This window comes from Serinus canaria, chromosome 1 (assembly GCF_022539315.1).
Source record: "Serinus canaria isolate serCan28SL12 chromosome 1, serCan2020, whole genome shotgun sequence".
NCBI classification, from domain to species: domain Eukaryota; kingdom Metazoa; phylum Chordata; class Aves; order Passeriformes; family Fringillidae; genus Serinus; species Serinus canaria.
Window position 1 is genome coordinate 107,258,810 of NC_066313.1, and position 15,787 is coordinate 107,274,596.

General features: G+C 39.2%; 1 protein-coding gene across 4 annotated transcripts in view; it reads right to left on the reverse strand.

Moving 5' to 3' along the window:
- Positions 1-397: 397 nt before the first annotated feature.
- The window catches only part of CASK (calcium/calmodulin dependent serine protein kinase), a 186,653-nt gene continuing 171,263 nt past the window's right edge, over positions 398-15,787 (reverse strand). For all 4 annotated transcript variants that reach the window (XM_050979225.1, XM_030234796.2, XM_050979217.1 and 1 more), the window contains 5 exons: positions 13,446-13,526; positions 13,272-13,352; positions 11,610-11,812; positions 9,746-9,829; positions 398-4,080 (listed from right to left, as the gene is read on the reverse strand). In XM_050979225.1, the coding sequence (XP_050835182.1) occupies positions 3,904-4,080; positions 9,746-9,829; positions 11,610-11,812; positions 13,272-13,352; positions 13,446-13,526 (626 nt within the window). In that variant the 3' untranslated portion in view covers positions 398-3,903. The remainder of the gene's footprint in view (positions 4,081-9,745; positions 9,830-11,609; positions 11,813-13,271; positions 13,353-13,445; positions 13,527-15,787) is intronic.

Consider the following 15,787-nt stretch of genomic DNA (forward strand, 5'->3'; position numbering starts at 1 on the left):
ACAGCACTCTGAAATAATTTCCTTATAGAAAAGAATACAAATGGAACAAACACTGGTTAGTCTGTGCTTTAACTTCTCCTAGTGGCTCTAGCACCCAGTTTTTGGAGTACACACACCAGCCCAATGTTGCTCAGGTTGCAACACCTCTTCTTTGTTGTGTTTTCAAAGTCAACTGAGTAACCTTCTTCATGAAGTTTCTGAGGTAGGCAGTGGTGTTTTCTTTTAGAGGTGAGTGGCACAGCATTGTTCTTGACCAATCCATACAAAAAGAAAACCACTGCTAGAACACATGGAAGAATTTGGGTTTAGTGATGAGATTAAGAATGTCCATCTGGCAGTGGCCAGGAGTCTAAACTAGGCTACCATTTCCATGCAATAATCTTACCACTCTGAGACACTGAGTAACCTAGTGTACTTTTATTAGGTAAATGGAAGCAGAGGTTAATGAACATTTATTGGACCAACTTAACACCTTGAAATCACAGGCATCAGTCAGACTGAGAGGCAGCATACTGGTAAGATTAAGTTTTCTTTACAAATCTATGAGCCCCTGTACAAAAATAAAGTATAAAAGGGGCAAACAGAAACATTTGTTTCTTCCCAATCCCAGGGCTGCTTCTGAGGTCACATTCAGCATAAATTTAGAGAAGCCCATGTGGTGCTCCAAATTATGCAGTGATATTTACAGTACCAGAAGGACCCTTCTCCACTTGGAGACTGAAAAAAACAACAAACTGTAACATCAGCTTTGCACCTGCAGGAGCCTTTCCCATGCAGGTGAAGCTTCCAGCTCAATTTCTGCAGAATTTTGCCCTCTGTGTACCACACAAACAACAGAAACATTCAGAAGGGTTTGAACAGGGTGGGAGGCTTGGACACGCTGAGGAGTCCTGGGCTTGCTCTGTCTGGGGCTGTGCTGAAATCTGCTCATGGAGCTCACTGTGTGCTGGGGATCTGCTGAACTTAAAGCCTAGGCAGGGCTTCCAATTTAATCTTTTGCTACTGAAGGCTCCAAGGAAAACAGACTGTGGTAGAGAGGAGGCAAGACAAGATGCCAAGTGTGTGCTTTACAGTTTTTGTCTCTTGATGAAAGGTTATACAGTGAGAGTAAAATAAACAAAGCTCTCCAAGTCAATCTTTCTACTGGGTAGCATTAGTGAATGGTAGTTCCACTTAAGAGAAGGTATTTTTTACATCAAATCACCACTTATTGTCATCTACATAAGGCAGGAGCACCCTCATGGGCCTTGTGAGATTTCTTTTCTTATTAGCTGGATACACAGAACTCCAAGAAAGTCACATTAACAGAGTCAAAAGTGTAGTTAAAACATTTATGATAGACTATACTCAAATTATCAAAATTACTTTACCTGTTTAATGCCATAAACATTTGAGATGAAAAACGTGTCACTGAAGTCAGACACCAATGCTCACCAGAGAAGTTTGTATTTCTAACATCAGAAACACTCCACTGCTTGATTTTCAGTAGGTCTTCTCATCTTTGTGCTTTGCTGGGAAAAGAGGTAGTTCTGAGAGTGAATGAACCTGTCACTTCCATGAGCTCAGCCAGTGGGGACTCACCACTGCAACAGCTGCCTACAGGACACCAGATACAGTTCACCAGGACTGAACAACACAGCCCCTTGAAAAATTAACTCTTACTAAACAGTTCACAGCTTGCACCATCCCCTCCTTGTGGGGCTAAACCCAGAGCAGATGAGCACCTACAACTCCTGACAGCTCCCCTGTTTCCCTCCACGAGGGGCCCACACTGATTCTCTCATCCCTTACTTCCCACAGAACTACAGACTCAAGGGACCCAGGGACAGCTCTTGCTCTGGGATGCAGCCACAGAACTGTGATTCCAGCTGGGGCACTAAGGGCACTCAGCAGGTGGGGTAAAGAGATGAATTTCCATTCTGGGGGCTGCAAGCCGGGCTGTGGATGCTGCAGGAAATAAACCTTTGCCTGCCCTGGCTGGGTGGGAGGAGGCACAGCCAGACTGAAATTTCAGCTGTGGATTTTACAAGAATTGTAAACATATTTGGCCACCCATTCTGCAGAAGGAGTAGGCAGGAGAAAATTAGCAACAGGATTACCCTTGTGAGAAAGATTCAGCCTTGAGAACCCTTTTCTGATTGCATGTGCAATGGTCCCAAACATCTGGACCAGCCCACAGACCAACTCCAGCTGCAAGTTCCACTGAGAGGAAAAATCCTCTATCACTTTAATATAAACACTAAAATTCATGCTATACAACAGCACAGCCAACCAAACTTTGAGGAGAAGTCATTTTCAGGAACAGTGTGCTTCTGACACCTAAAAAGAGGTGGCAATGCCTGCTGCCTTTAACCATTTTCAGAGAAAATGCAGATCATGTGGGCCAGCAAGAGCATGAAGAAGGAAAATGAAGTGCCAGGTCCATCCATGTTATACTTTCTTAGTTGGCTCTGCCCTAATTCCAGCTTTGTGGAAGGAAGCCTGTGCTGATCCAGGAGGAGCAGAGCCCCTGGGACAGACTGCAGGCTGTGTCCCTACAAAGGCTTCCCTTAAAGACTTGAAGATACTTTTCCTCACTGCATGAGTCACTGATTTTGCTCTTGAAACTCCCTGTGATGAAATGAAGGACCCAAAAGCATTTAATTGTTGAACACATAAAAGGAAGTATATTTAAAATAAAAAAAAATTGGTCAGACTGTAGAGTCAATTACCATTTTTAAAGGAATTTACAGGGCTGTTGTAGATGAGTCTCTTGGAATAGTCAGTTTATCGCAATGTCTAAACTGGTTTCTTCATTGCACAGTATTTTCTTTAAAATGTGTGCATCTTTAAACAATTACATACATATTAAAAATCAGCATTTCTTTGCTTCAACTTAATTAAAACGTTAATACTCTCAGACAACACAGATCTGAAATGGTGAAACCAGTAATTGCCCCCTCCCACCTTACAACAAATTAAATTGAGACAAAATTACAAACACATTTCACTACATGATTATTATTAATAAAAATCAGTTTTTCTTTTTTTTTTTTCTTTTTTTTTAGAAAGTTGCCCAAAATGCAAGGGATGTGCATAGGTTTACAACTTAGTCAGAATAATATTTTGCTTTATTCCCTTGGGTAGGTGTTCCCATGAACGGAATGTACTTTGCTGTAGATTACAGGTTTTATCAACACAGATACACCAACGGCATGAACGCTTGCGACTGTCCACATGCATTAAGAGTCAAGACCCAATTTCAAATTTCTAAAACTTTTACAGAGTTCTTCAAAGAGACAGTATCACATTATCTGGATGTTACACAAAAAAATACTTAAAAATACTATCCTAGGAGAGAAAAAAAAAAAGCATGGGAAAAAAAAAAGGCCTTTAAAATTTATGAATTTGTTTTGTAACCACTAGACTAATTACTTCAAATAAATAAAGGAAAGCAAAGTATTCCAATCCATAAAATCAGACTCTAAAAAGAATGTAGTGTTCCACCCCCAAGTTAAGGTAACAGAATCATATTATTATTACTATTAAAATAGATTATAGAAAGCAGCATCTATTTTGTGCAGTTTTTAGGGGCCCTCGAAATAAAAAGCTATGATTTCCAAAAATATAACATTCCAAAAGACTGAATAGTACATATATTTAAAGATACATTTTATTAAAGTTGAGGAGAAATGATTAAAAAAAAGATACTGTCTCTTTAAATTAGTGTTTCATCTTTTGTTCCCCCTCCTCCTATCTATTCGGACATGACAATAATTATAGTTTAGGTCACACTACATCTAGGTAGTCTCTAGGGGCCAAGACCTGTTGACACAAGGTCAATAACGAAGAGGTTTTCCATGTATGAGGTGGTTCCCAGTAATGACAGATTTTTTTTTTTCTCTCAATTCTCTCATTCCTGGTCTAGTAGACCCAGGAGACCGGGACCCACTGGGAGGCTGTACACACGAGCTCGATGGCTTCCTCCAGGTGCCTGATGGTTTCATCAATCTCATTGTTGATAATTGTTAGGTCAAAGTAGTGTGCATATGTTCTCTGTAAGATCTCAGACTCCTTCTGCAGGCGCTGAAGGGATTCATCCTGTGCGGCGGCCGGGAGAGAAAACGGGAGAAAACAAAAGTTGGATTCTTTCCTGCTCTCCCACAACAGCTTCTCAGCAGACAAGGAAATGGGCAAAAAGGCCTCAGGGAGTCGAGGTGCTTTAGCTCTCCCACCTACAGCTATGGGAATCACATAGGAGAAAGGGCACAGGCTCCCTCTGGAAGCTGACACTCAAACAGCACTCGGTTATTGACGTTCTCGGAGACACACACAGCTCTAGAGTTAAGCAAGGTAGAGGATGGAAGCTTGGAAAAGCAGCAATGGAGACCACATGTGAATAAATCAGACCTGGTGCACAAGTAAGAGGTATTGGGCCTATTTCCCAGTGAGAATGCGAGAAATGGGAGGAGGGGGAGAGGCTGTCAGGAATCAGCTGTTCCCAATTTTGGTAATGTTTTCTGTTCCACACCAATCCTCTGGGTCTGCTTCCTTTAATGACAATTTACTGATAAGGAAGTTCTCACTCCACATCACTGCTCTGTGGTTTCTATCTCAGAGCAGGGTGTTTCCAGCCCCTCTCAGTGGGAGATCCTGGAGATGAACCAGGCAGCCTGGACATCAGACCTTTGTTAGCAAGGTCTGCCTGCCTGATGATGCAAAAGGCTTCTTCCCAGGGCTCTGCAGCAATTTTAAGTCTGAATTCTCTTCCTGCAAATTACCTTATGAATTAAAAAAAAAAAAAACCAACAAAACAACAAACCCATTTACTGTTTTCAGGAACCTTGAAACAGCCACAGGAAAGCAACCAAGTCTTTCCTGTCCCACAGGTTTGGGGTGGATGTGGTGCAAAGTGACTCCTGCTCTCTGTAGCATCCATAGGCTGACTCTACTTGATCAATCAGCTGGGATTTACTCTGCTAAACAGAGTTTTAGGCTGCAGAAGTACAGACACAGTGCCCACAGCTTCCTCACTAGAAATTATTCTGGAAACAGATTTTTATCCAGCTGTTAAGATGACTTCCACCTTTATTTTTTTCTGTTTCAGCTTCCCAAGTATTTGTAATTACAGTGGCAAGCAGCTGTGGAACAACAGCTTTCAGGTCCCCTCAAGGACACAACCTGCCCTGAGACAGTTCTCCTTCCCTGCAGCAATGAAACCAGCCACTTCTGGAGGAGAAGTTCTCTGCCAGAGTTACAGTTCTGCTTCCCTCCTGAAGCTGCAGCCTCAAATGGGGAGGGGGCTGTGTGGTGTGCTTGTCTTCACTTGAAAATTATTACAAATTTCCTTCCTAGTCAGGCAAATACTCCTCTCATGCATTTCTGTACAAGGGATGTTCCCTGTATGGGCCATTATGCACCACCAGCAACTCCTGGAATTTCTGCAGAAAATTCCAGTGTGTCCAAATTTAATTTATGCTATTAATAAAGAGAACAATGTGGATCAACACTAGTATTACATATTTTTGTGGATTATTTCATATGGCCCAGTGGCTTTAAGCCAAAACTCTAGTTAGGTGAACTTCCACCTTCTCAGAGATTCCAAAAGAGACATCAATTTGTATCAGCTGAGCATCAAACCCTTCCTGCTTAAATTAACCTCAAAGGAAGGTCAATAACTTGTCATGCAGAGTATTTTCAATGCTTTAAATGTATCTAGCTAAGATTAATTTATATTTTTGTATTTATAGTCTGTCTAGTCCAAATCATAGTGCACCTTGAAAAGAGTTTTGATCTCATGACACAGGGCTAACAGTGCCTGAAAAGCCCCTGGAAGCCCTAGAACTGTTAAATCCTTATGTAGATTTTGAATTATTATTCAGATTTCCCATCAATGTTACTTTTACCTTCAGACAGGGACTTGTCTCACTACAGCATCTATCCTACTGTGACTGACAATGAAAATCTGAAAATCTCACAGCTATCTCAATTTAAAAAAAGTGAACTGGTAAAGTTTACCTTGCACACACAGCTTCCACTAAACTAAGTCTTTCATAAATTCGTTCAATTTCAGGATTTTTCTGACTTAGCTTCCCCAGATCCAACTTTACTGGGATCAAAGTGGTCTTTATTTTGGAATATCTAAATTTCCCAGCCTGCTAGAAATACAAATCATTACTTCTTTCATATACTTAAGTGGGCAGTAGTAAGTTTGGATAAGGCCATTGCAATAAGTTTCAAATAGGTTCAAACTTTCCTAAGCTCAGCAAAAGGAAAAGAGATCAAAGCTCTTGATTTTTGTTTCATTTTGGGACTAGCTTTCACCTGTGTCTGTGACAGAGTATCTATTTGTACATGTCAGACTTGGCCGTTTTCTCTGAGTCTGCAAGACTTAAATACCAAAATTCATCTTTGAAGCTAGCTGTAATCAGAATATTTGCTGCAGGAAGTTCCTCTCAATTTCTCTAAAATGTCTTAATTAAATTTTGCATACTGAACGTCCCAGCTTATGTTCCAAGAAGGAAATTCTTCAGCAGTTGTGCTCTCAGTAGTGTCAAGAAAGAAGATATTTATTAAAATGTTCAGTGAGCTGCAATGAATGGCCACAACTTCAGAAATTAACATTTGGGACCACAACATCTGCACTTCCTTCTTCCCTCAGCTCTTGTGCAATAGGAATTTTATGTGGGTCTAGGTGCAGTGTGTCCATTATTGGATCAGACTTTTTCTTCCCAATTCAATTCACTTTCCTAATTTCTCCTTTTCCACCACAGCTGAAAGGAGTTAAACATGGCTTTATCCATGGAATACCCATGTGCATAAAGGCCACCAGTGGCACCTTCACTCTCTGAGGGCTGGGGTTTTTGGCCTCAAAGTACATAGAACAACAGCTGCCACTTGTGGCAACCAAAGCCCAGCCCAAAAAATTACTAATATTCCCTTCTAAGGCTGTGGACAATGTGTAAACACCATCAGGCCTTTGCCAGGTTTGCTTCAACAGAAAGAAATTCCCAATTTAAACAGCTGGTGGGCTCCACACTTCCTACCAAAAATTCCTTCTATTCTTTGGCTGTAGGAAGGGAGGAAGCACAGCTAAAAGTCTGAAGAATTTGGCTCCATAAGGTTTTCATCAAACAAATGGAGCCTGTGATCTCTTTGCTGCTGTCTGGGCAAAGGAGGTAGGAACAGCTGGAGGAAAGAGGAATTACCCCAAGGTTTTCTGATGCACTCTCTCCTCTGTTTGAGCACAACAACCATCAGATTTAAGCTTCCTCTGTGATTAGACAGGTGGGGGCACTCTGGGACATTCCCTGTATGATTTACATTGGTTTTGTGCTTTGCAGGACTGCTCAGGGTGCATTGCTAGAGCCACTGGAAAGGATAATATTTTGTCTCCTGACTCTTGCTGTGTGGGCCTCAATTACTGAAACATTTTGTGTGGTCTTTGACAGGATAAAGTGTCTCAAGAGAGACACTGTTAGGATCAGGCCTCTGCACTGATTTTACCACAAAGTTCAGACATACATCTGGAAGAGTAGAATTTTTACTTCATAGCCTCTCTTTTTGCTAGCAGATAATTTTAGTGCAGATATCCAAAGTCATTATTATATTAAATTTTGACTCCAGTGGCAAAAGTTGAAGTTGAATGGGAACAAGCATATCTACATTCTAGAACTACTGCAATAACCAGGACTACCTTGGGAGCCCCTAGCTGGTACTTACAGGCAATTTTCTGCACCATTTTGGCAGCTATGAACAATTAGAACAAATGCAGGAAAATGAAAAGAAAAGCAAAGATGAATGTTAAGAAAATGTGGGAAGGGAAAAAAAGGACAGTCATTACAGAAGTGTTCTCAAAAAGTGCAAATAAAATAAAACAAGGCAGGGCAAGAGGATCAACAGAAAGGGACACTCATTATGCAAATGAACCTTTCAAAAAGGAAGCATGAGTGGGAAATAGGAAACACACATTCCTCACCCTTGTTTGCTGCCCTGCAGGCTGCTACACACAGACACACTTTGTTTATCTGCCCAGCAAACCTTGGAAAACAGGGTTCTGTGTGTGGGTAAGGGCTGTTGCTATTACCACTGCCTGCCCCTCCCTTTCCTTAGCTTTAATTGATTAATTAAATTAGCATGTTTTGTAAGTGACCTTGGCTCAGCAATTCATGTGCCTGGGTGAAACCCTGCAGGCACAGAGACTTTTGTCACAGAAGCTTAAAACAGGTTTTACAGCACCAACACAATATTTCACTTCTACCAGTTCTTTGGCATAAAGTACATCCCCAGCACTGCTGTAAAAGGCACATTTGTGTTCTCTTCCCAGTATATGAGGGAAAATGTTTTCTCCCTCACTTGAACTGTCCCAAGTATTTCTCTATTACATCCTAACTGGAAGATTAAAATTTAAGTACCAGTGGCAGATGAGTGAGGCCAGGGAAAGACTGTCTGGGAGCTGAGGCAGGTATGGAGCATTTGTGTAATTTTACAGGGTACCTGATGCAATGCTATTTGTTCACACAAAGGAAAATTCAGTGTAGATGACAAAACTCTAGTATTTTATCTAGATTGTATTGATTCACAGCATCACACCAGCAGTTACATAAAGTGTCACTTCACTAACATGGCAAGTTGTGCTGTGCTGACAGATCTTTGTTTTTACACTCTTGGGCTGTACCATTAGGGTGTGGGTCCCTAAGACACAGTGAAATGACATAACTTAATTTTGTGAAAGTGAACAGAGCCATCTTCCCCCTCCTGTCCCTCTTTCACTGCTTGTTCTAGCACTGGTGCTAGAAACTGGCAAAACTCCAATTTAGAGCTAAAGTAGCTCACTAAAGCATCTTGGTGAACTAGCAGAATGTCTCAGCTGTCAGTAAAACCCAGCTTGAGGCCAAAATTCTTCACTTTCCACTTTTAATGTGAATAATCATTCAGGTTATTTGTATTTAAATGTGCTTGTCTGGCTCCTTCCTTTCCTGCAAGCCTCTGCAGTGATGTCACAGCTTCATGCTTGTGACTTTGTAATGACATGTTTATAGAAACCTGCTGTAGTGACACGGCTTCTGACTTTGTGTTTTGATGATCAAGGATATCTGGAACAGATTCATGATCAAATCCAACAGATTAAATACTTCAACATCATGGTTTATGGAAGACTGAGCAAATTAAGTGTTTGTGAAAATGGAGTTTTGTGTTCGTGTCAGCTAAATCCAGAACTGCTAGGTATCCTTGAAATCAGCAGCAATCTGCAGAGCAGATACCCAATAAAACTTAGTAGGAAATGGATGATGTGGAGCTCCATGAATACTCAGCATCATTCCACAAGCAACTACCCCTGGAGTCAAAGATTCCAATTCTTAGAGGACAGTTGTCAAAATGAACCAGCCTATTTCTGATACTTATTTGCTGTGCAGAGAAAATGCCAAAGATAAAGGTGGGATCAGTGCTGGCATTGCAATTCACAAGTGAGTAATTTCTGCCAATGATTTGGAAATGGATCTTTGAGCTGGGTCAGGGAATGAAAGATAAGAAATGTACTTATAAGAACATGTACTTTTAGCATACAGCACATGGATCCTTCCTCTTGAAGCCCACCTTTTGAATTATTGGTTCATAAACAATAAATGTATGTCAATCAACTTAATAAAGCTGTGATTCAATTATTTTTCTGCCTCTTCATTAAAAGTCAAGGAAATAACAGAAGAGTCTGAACCTCATCCTTAATTCTGTCTCTGCCAGGACATCAGATTGCCATGTGCCATACCTCATTAATGCCTGGGGTAATCGTAGGTGCAGCAATAAAAACAACAAAAGGAGCAAACTCTGCAGTTCTCAGGACCTTCAATGCCTAGGGGAAAAAAAATCAGATACTTTAGAGGAAATCTCCAACAATCAATGTGAAGTAAGTTTAGTCACACAAGCAAAAGACACAAATTCATGATCTACCAACGCTGAATTTGTTTTAACTGAAGTCAAGACCTTAGTAATACAGACACCTAACTTTTTCTATTATTTTATATTTTTGGTGGTCAAAACATGTATTTATCCTTAAATAAAGTGAGTTTATGGCAGAGTAAAAGCTTTAGCATTTTCAGAGTGCCTCTCCCCATACAGTCTCCAAAAGTGTGGAATTCTGTTTACATTTAAACTGACTGATAAAATACCATGTAAAAAAATCAGTTATACCATAAATAGGGAAAAGAGCCAACTGTGCTTTAGAATATTGATTAGAGTATAAATTTTATTATAGTAGAATTATTATTTAAAAAAAATACGATGTGAGAGGTTTGAAGTGTTTAAAAATTGAGCATAGAACTAAATGCAATAAATACAGCTCCAATCTCCTGAACCAAACCTGTGCAAAAGAGAAGAGCTCTCACTGAAGAGTTTCCTTAATGAACTGAGTGACACAGAGCTGCCATGTGTGACACTGTCACAGACCTGGGCTGGACTGAAGTGCAGGACAGTGGGTTAAACACCTCAGCTGAACTCAAAGGGATGGACAAGATAAAGTCAGACTGCTAAAGATCACCCTGGTCTTGCTTTTTTGATTTCCTGTCTTCTCCACAGCTTTCTCTTTTTAAAGAAACCAACAAAACAAAACCCCCATAATCTACCCTCTCCTTGAGCTAAAAGGTTTTCACCTCTGCTGCCACCAACAGGAATCACCTCTGCCAAACTGCTCCAAACAAGAGACAAACCCCAAAAGAGAAATGCAAGAAAATCCATAAGAGTGCCCAAGGGAGAACAGGTGAGGGGTGTAAGACAACCAGGAATAAATCCACAAACAGGTTGGTCTCAGTGAGCTGAGATGGATGAATGAGGAAGCTGGATAGCAAAGTGGCTTGCTGGACATGAGCTGGAGGAAATGTGGCAAAGGCAGCTGTTACCAAATGTAAATATACTCCAACAAAGATTAAAATCTCTTCTGAGAATTGTACAGCTCTTGAATTATGCATATTGAAAAAGTTTATCAAGAGAGTTTGCTGTTAACAGCTGCATTTGAACTAATTATAAATGTTGCTCTCCCTGAATGCTGTTAACTGTAGGATTTTATTTTTAAGAACACCACAACACCATCATGCTTTGAACTCTCCGAAATAATTTAGTCAGGTATCTCATTTCTGTTGTGAAATTCTTAGAAAATTTGAACTTCCTGAATCCATTTACAAAGAAGAAACAAGTCAGCAAATTTAAGTAGATAACCCCGGTCACAATTTTGTCCTTCCTCCCATTTCCTTCCATCTGCTAAAATAATATGAACAGCACAATTGTCTATATTCATGCTGTTTCACTTAACAAAATATATCAACAGATCCCTGTGAATTGAAAGTAATGACTGCACAGATGTTTCAAAGGAAATGTATCAGAATTTTCCACAGATTTTCTACAATGAATAAATAAACTATTAGGGTTTCTTGAGAGCCTGATTTTTCTTTCTCCTCTGTGTTCTTCTAACCATATGATTACCAGAATTCCACAGATTGATATCCTGGTGGTTCAAGGACTTTTGTTTACATCACTTTATGCAGCACTTACCTAGTGTGCAATCAATAAAAACATTTCAGTGAAAGTAAGGCTGAAGGATTTGTGATGAGTCCCATTTTAATACACTTCTAATTAGTTACCTGAGGTTCTACATCAAGTATTGCAATTAGTCCCTGCTCATGGATCTTTCGTATTGTTTCCAGTTTTGTCCCATACATTGCATCCTCATGGCTGCCATATTCCAAATATTCATTGTTTGATATATCCTGCATCATTTGGTCATGTGATACAAAGTAGTAATTTTTGCCATTTTCTTCATCTTTCTTTGGAGGTCTGGTTGTGTCTGAAAATACAAAATATTTTAGTACAGAAGCAATAGTAAGGTTATATGTGGCTTTTTTTTCTGTTTGTTTCTCAATACTTATTCACTGAACTGAGCCTGTCAGATCACACATGGAGCAATGAAAGATGAGACAGTCAGAATGACAGGTACTGGGAAAAGCAGGAGTTGCAGGGATATGTGTTGGGAAAGCAGCAGCAGAGTCCCCAGGGTCTACTGAACCTAAGATACTCATATTTCTCCTAAATCCCCTTCTGTCCTAAAAACATTTCTGCATTTTCTTTTTTTTTTTTTTTTTTTTTTTAATGTAAGTTTTTATGAGAGTGAAAAGGAGAAGTCTAAAAAGCAGTTTAAAAACCTGATTACTTGTGGTCAAGAGAGATAAAAGCTTCTCAGTAATAACACACTTTTTGTGTATTTTGAATATTGCTTCTACAGACTTATGTGGTAAGAGAAGTATGGCCTACTACTCTTTAGAATTAACTGCCATTGTGCCTGACCTGGTATTTTTGATCTGGTTTTCAGTATGCAGGTAATTTCTTCATAAAGCATTCTTCCAACTCCTCACCCAATTTAAGGCCCATCTCAAAAGCTACCTACTGGACCATGCATTTGTAAAGGTATGCAGAAAATGCATCTTTTTAGTCTTATAAAATCAGTGAAACTATTTCAGTGACTCCACAGAGCAGGAACCTAATCCAGGCAACCTAAGGCAATTTCACCATGGTCTAGGTGAGTCCATTTAAAAAGCATCTGCAGATAAAGTCATTAATTTCTGTGAAGAAAATGAAATTAGTGTCACTTGTGAGCCATGTATGGCATTTCTGAGGTCAGTCTGAAATAGAGTGGACAGGTAGGGGCTTGTTGCTCTTGTTTTGGTGTGCTCAGCCTGAGGAAAAGGATGCATCACCCAGAGACCATCTAATGGGATCTGTAGTTCCTGCAGGGTATTCACAGAGATTGTCATAAAGGGAAAGCACCTGTGTGCTCTTCATAACAACCCACTGGCAAGCAGTGAAATTTATTGTCTTTTCTTTTACTGTCATCTCTGGAAACTTGAAACTATTTTGGTGCAAGACCAGACCTTAAGACTTGGCTGTGTGAAGTAATTAAAACACTACAGGTTGCCTCTAAATCCAGCTCATATTTCTTCTCATGAGAATTATACACAGGTAAAAATAGGAAAATTTAGAATGAAGGATAAAAGTTAACACAAATTCGGGGTAGAGGGAAGTAGGTCCAACAAGAAGTTTTGTGAACAGTAAGGAACATTTGACACAGAAGTGGTGTAACTTTCTACCGCCCCCTTTGCAAAAGCAAAAGAACCAGACCCAGTCCTACACAGCTCCCACCTTCCAGGCAGGACTTGTCTCAGCTGAGCTGAACACAGGCAGTAGAACAAGGGGGGTGCTGTCAAGGAGGACACAAACAATTCTGCAGCACACTGAGCCCTGCTACTTACGAGGAATGGGGTAAGCAAATCTGTCCGGGTGTTTTGTGATGAGCGTGTTTTTTATGTGTCTTCTTCCGACACCGTGGGCACCTGAGCCACAACACAAAAAAATCATTTAGAAATATTCCACCAGAAGGGCTTCAAAGCTATGATGTTATGTTCAGAAAAATAACTGAAAATTACCTAGTAGGACTAGTGTTTTCCTTTTGAATGCTGGCAGCTTTACTACTTCTTCATATGTGACGAGATCTAATTGATCAAACACTAAAACACAAAAGAAAGCCCCAAAAGATAAGAAAAAAAAGGCATATGAAGGGTGGCAACTAATTCTGCTACAAATAATAATTTTATCAAGATTTAGATTTATAATACAAAGCAACATATTATGGAAAATAAAACCATTCATTCCTTATGCAATTTTAACAAGAGTGTTCATTTAAGAAACTGATAAGAGCAGTAACAAAGCTACTGAGATGCTCAGCAAAGTTTGCATGTCCTTTCATGCAGTGTTCAGCAGACCACAAAAATCAGCTAGAACAGCATGCCATTCACATTTGCATTCCTAATAAATAGCAATACTAAAGAAAAATTTGTGGACAGTGACTGACATGAATACAATATGAGAACATCTATTTACACTGAAGATAGGGATACTTTCATAATAATGTTTCAACAAGATCTGTGAGAAATGCACAGTGTTAATACTTTGTGGTATTTATTCTTTCAAACCACACCACTTACTTGTAATTAGAGTTCTCTTTAAACACACGTGCTAATTAAACTGACATGCTTTAAAAACTTGTGACAGAATGAAGAATTCTAATGAAAAGTGATGGCATTACAGAAAAGAACCTCCACCATATTTAGGGAAAAATTGTAAAAGTATTATTTCAGATATCATTTCAACTGCAGTTGAAATTGGATGAATTCCATCATGCCTATCAATCTGTTGTCAATTGCCAGGGAATATAGTGATTGACAAATCAACTTTTGTTCATTAATAACAGCTTATTTCTCCTGTGCCCAGCAACACATCATCTCTGGTAACTCCTGCTGAATTCTAATGACAGAAGCAGGCAGGAGGCAGTTCTTTATATTTGTAAAGACTGCAGCAACCAGCAGCTGTGGAGCAGAATAATGAACAAGAGTTTTCAGTTCTGTATTTCTGCACGCTATGAAAAGGAGGCAGGGAGACTCCATCCCCACTATGGAATCTCTCTCTGAGTGTTTCCAAGGCTTTAGTGGTGTATCCACCTCAGCTATATCCAATCCATCCTTTAGGATGAGTTTTTCAATTTGATGGCAGTTTTTTCACCTGAGAGAGTCCAATGGCTTCAATTTGGTGAAACTACAAACCAGCCAATTGACACACCCAACTCTTTAGGGCCTTGAAAAGATACAGATATGAAAACTTCCTAGTCCATTTGAAGCATTTTGAATTTCATCCTAAAGAAGAATCTCTTTCAACCTTTCCCCAAATACTACAAGCAAGAATTTAGTTATATTTTTATTTCATTAAACAATGGGATTCTTACTCTTGTCCTTTTTGCAACTTCACAGTATTCAAACAAATCAATAATTCATTTCATAATAATGATCTACAACATACTAAACAGCTTTACCGTGCTAACCAACTAAGCCTGCAAGTGTCTTTTTCCATTGAAAAATAATAATTAAAAAAGAAATAAACCCTTTATTTTCTTCTTGAACAAAACAATGTTATGTTAGATACAAACAACAGGAACAAACACCAGAAATGACACATATTAATGCCTTCATCACAAAGTAGTAGCATGGAGAAGATGTTTCGCAGCCTACATGGATTTAACTAATGATTGTGGGGTTCTCAAATGCAAAAGAAAAATGATTCATTTCTTAAATATACAAAGATAGGATGAATACAGGGCACACTTAAAGACTGAACTTCAATGCTTCTGTGTTTCTAGCTGATTAAAGAAAAGGAGTTCTTGAAAGGAAACAGTAAGAAGCAAATAAAGAGGCATTGTCACTTGACAGGTTACTTACATGCACAGAGGCCATTGGGAGTAAGACAGCATGAAAAATGTACAGGGGTCATTGAGATATGGCTTGTAATATATTAGTAAAATAAAAAGTATATGCACAAAATAAACTTTACCATGCAATAGTCTAAACACAAGGCAAATCACATTAAGAAATGATAAACATATTTTATAAAAGCTTGGCAATTTTCTACATTATGCATAATATGGAGCATAGTTCTGGTATGTTCTGCTATTTTCTGAAGCCCTGCAATAACTTTTCAGTAAAATAAATGAAAAATGTATCTGGATATCACTGCAGCATATCTTGAGAGCATTTATAAAAATGTCAGTGAATCTAATAATGGAAGAGATATTTCATTTTTTCTGTGGGCTTTGGTTTAAAACTGACTTTCTACTGATAAAACATATGATCATGAAATTGTCTAATACTCTAATATGAAGCATGGAGGAAAGAACAACAGGATTACATTTTTCTTGCAAAGGAGAATGTATTTGCTTCTA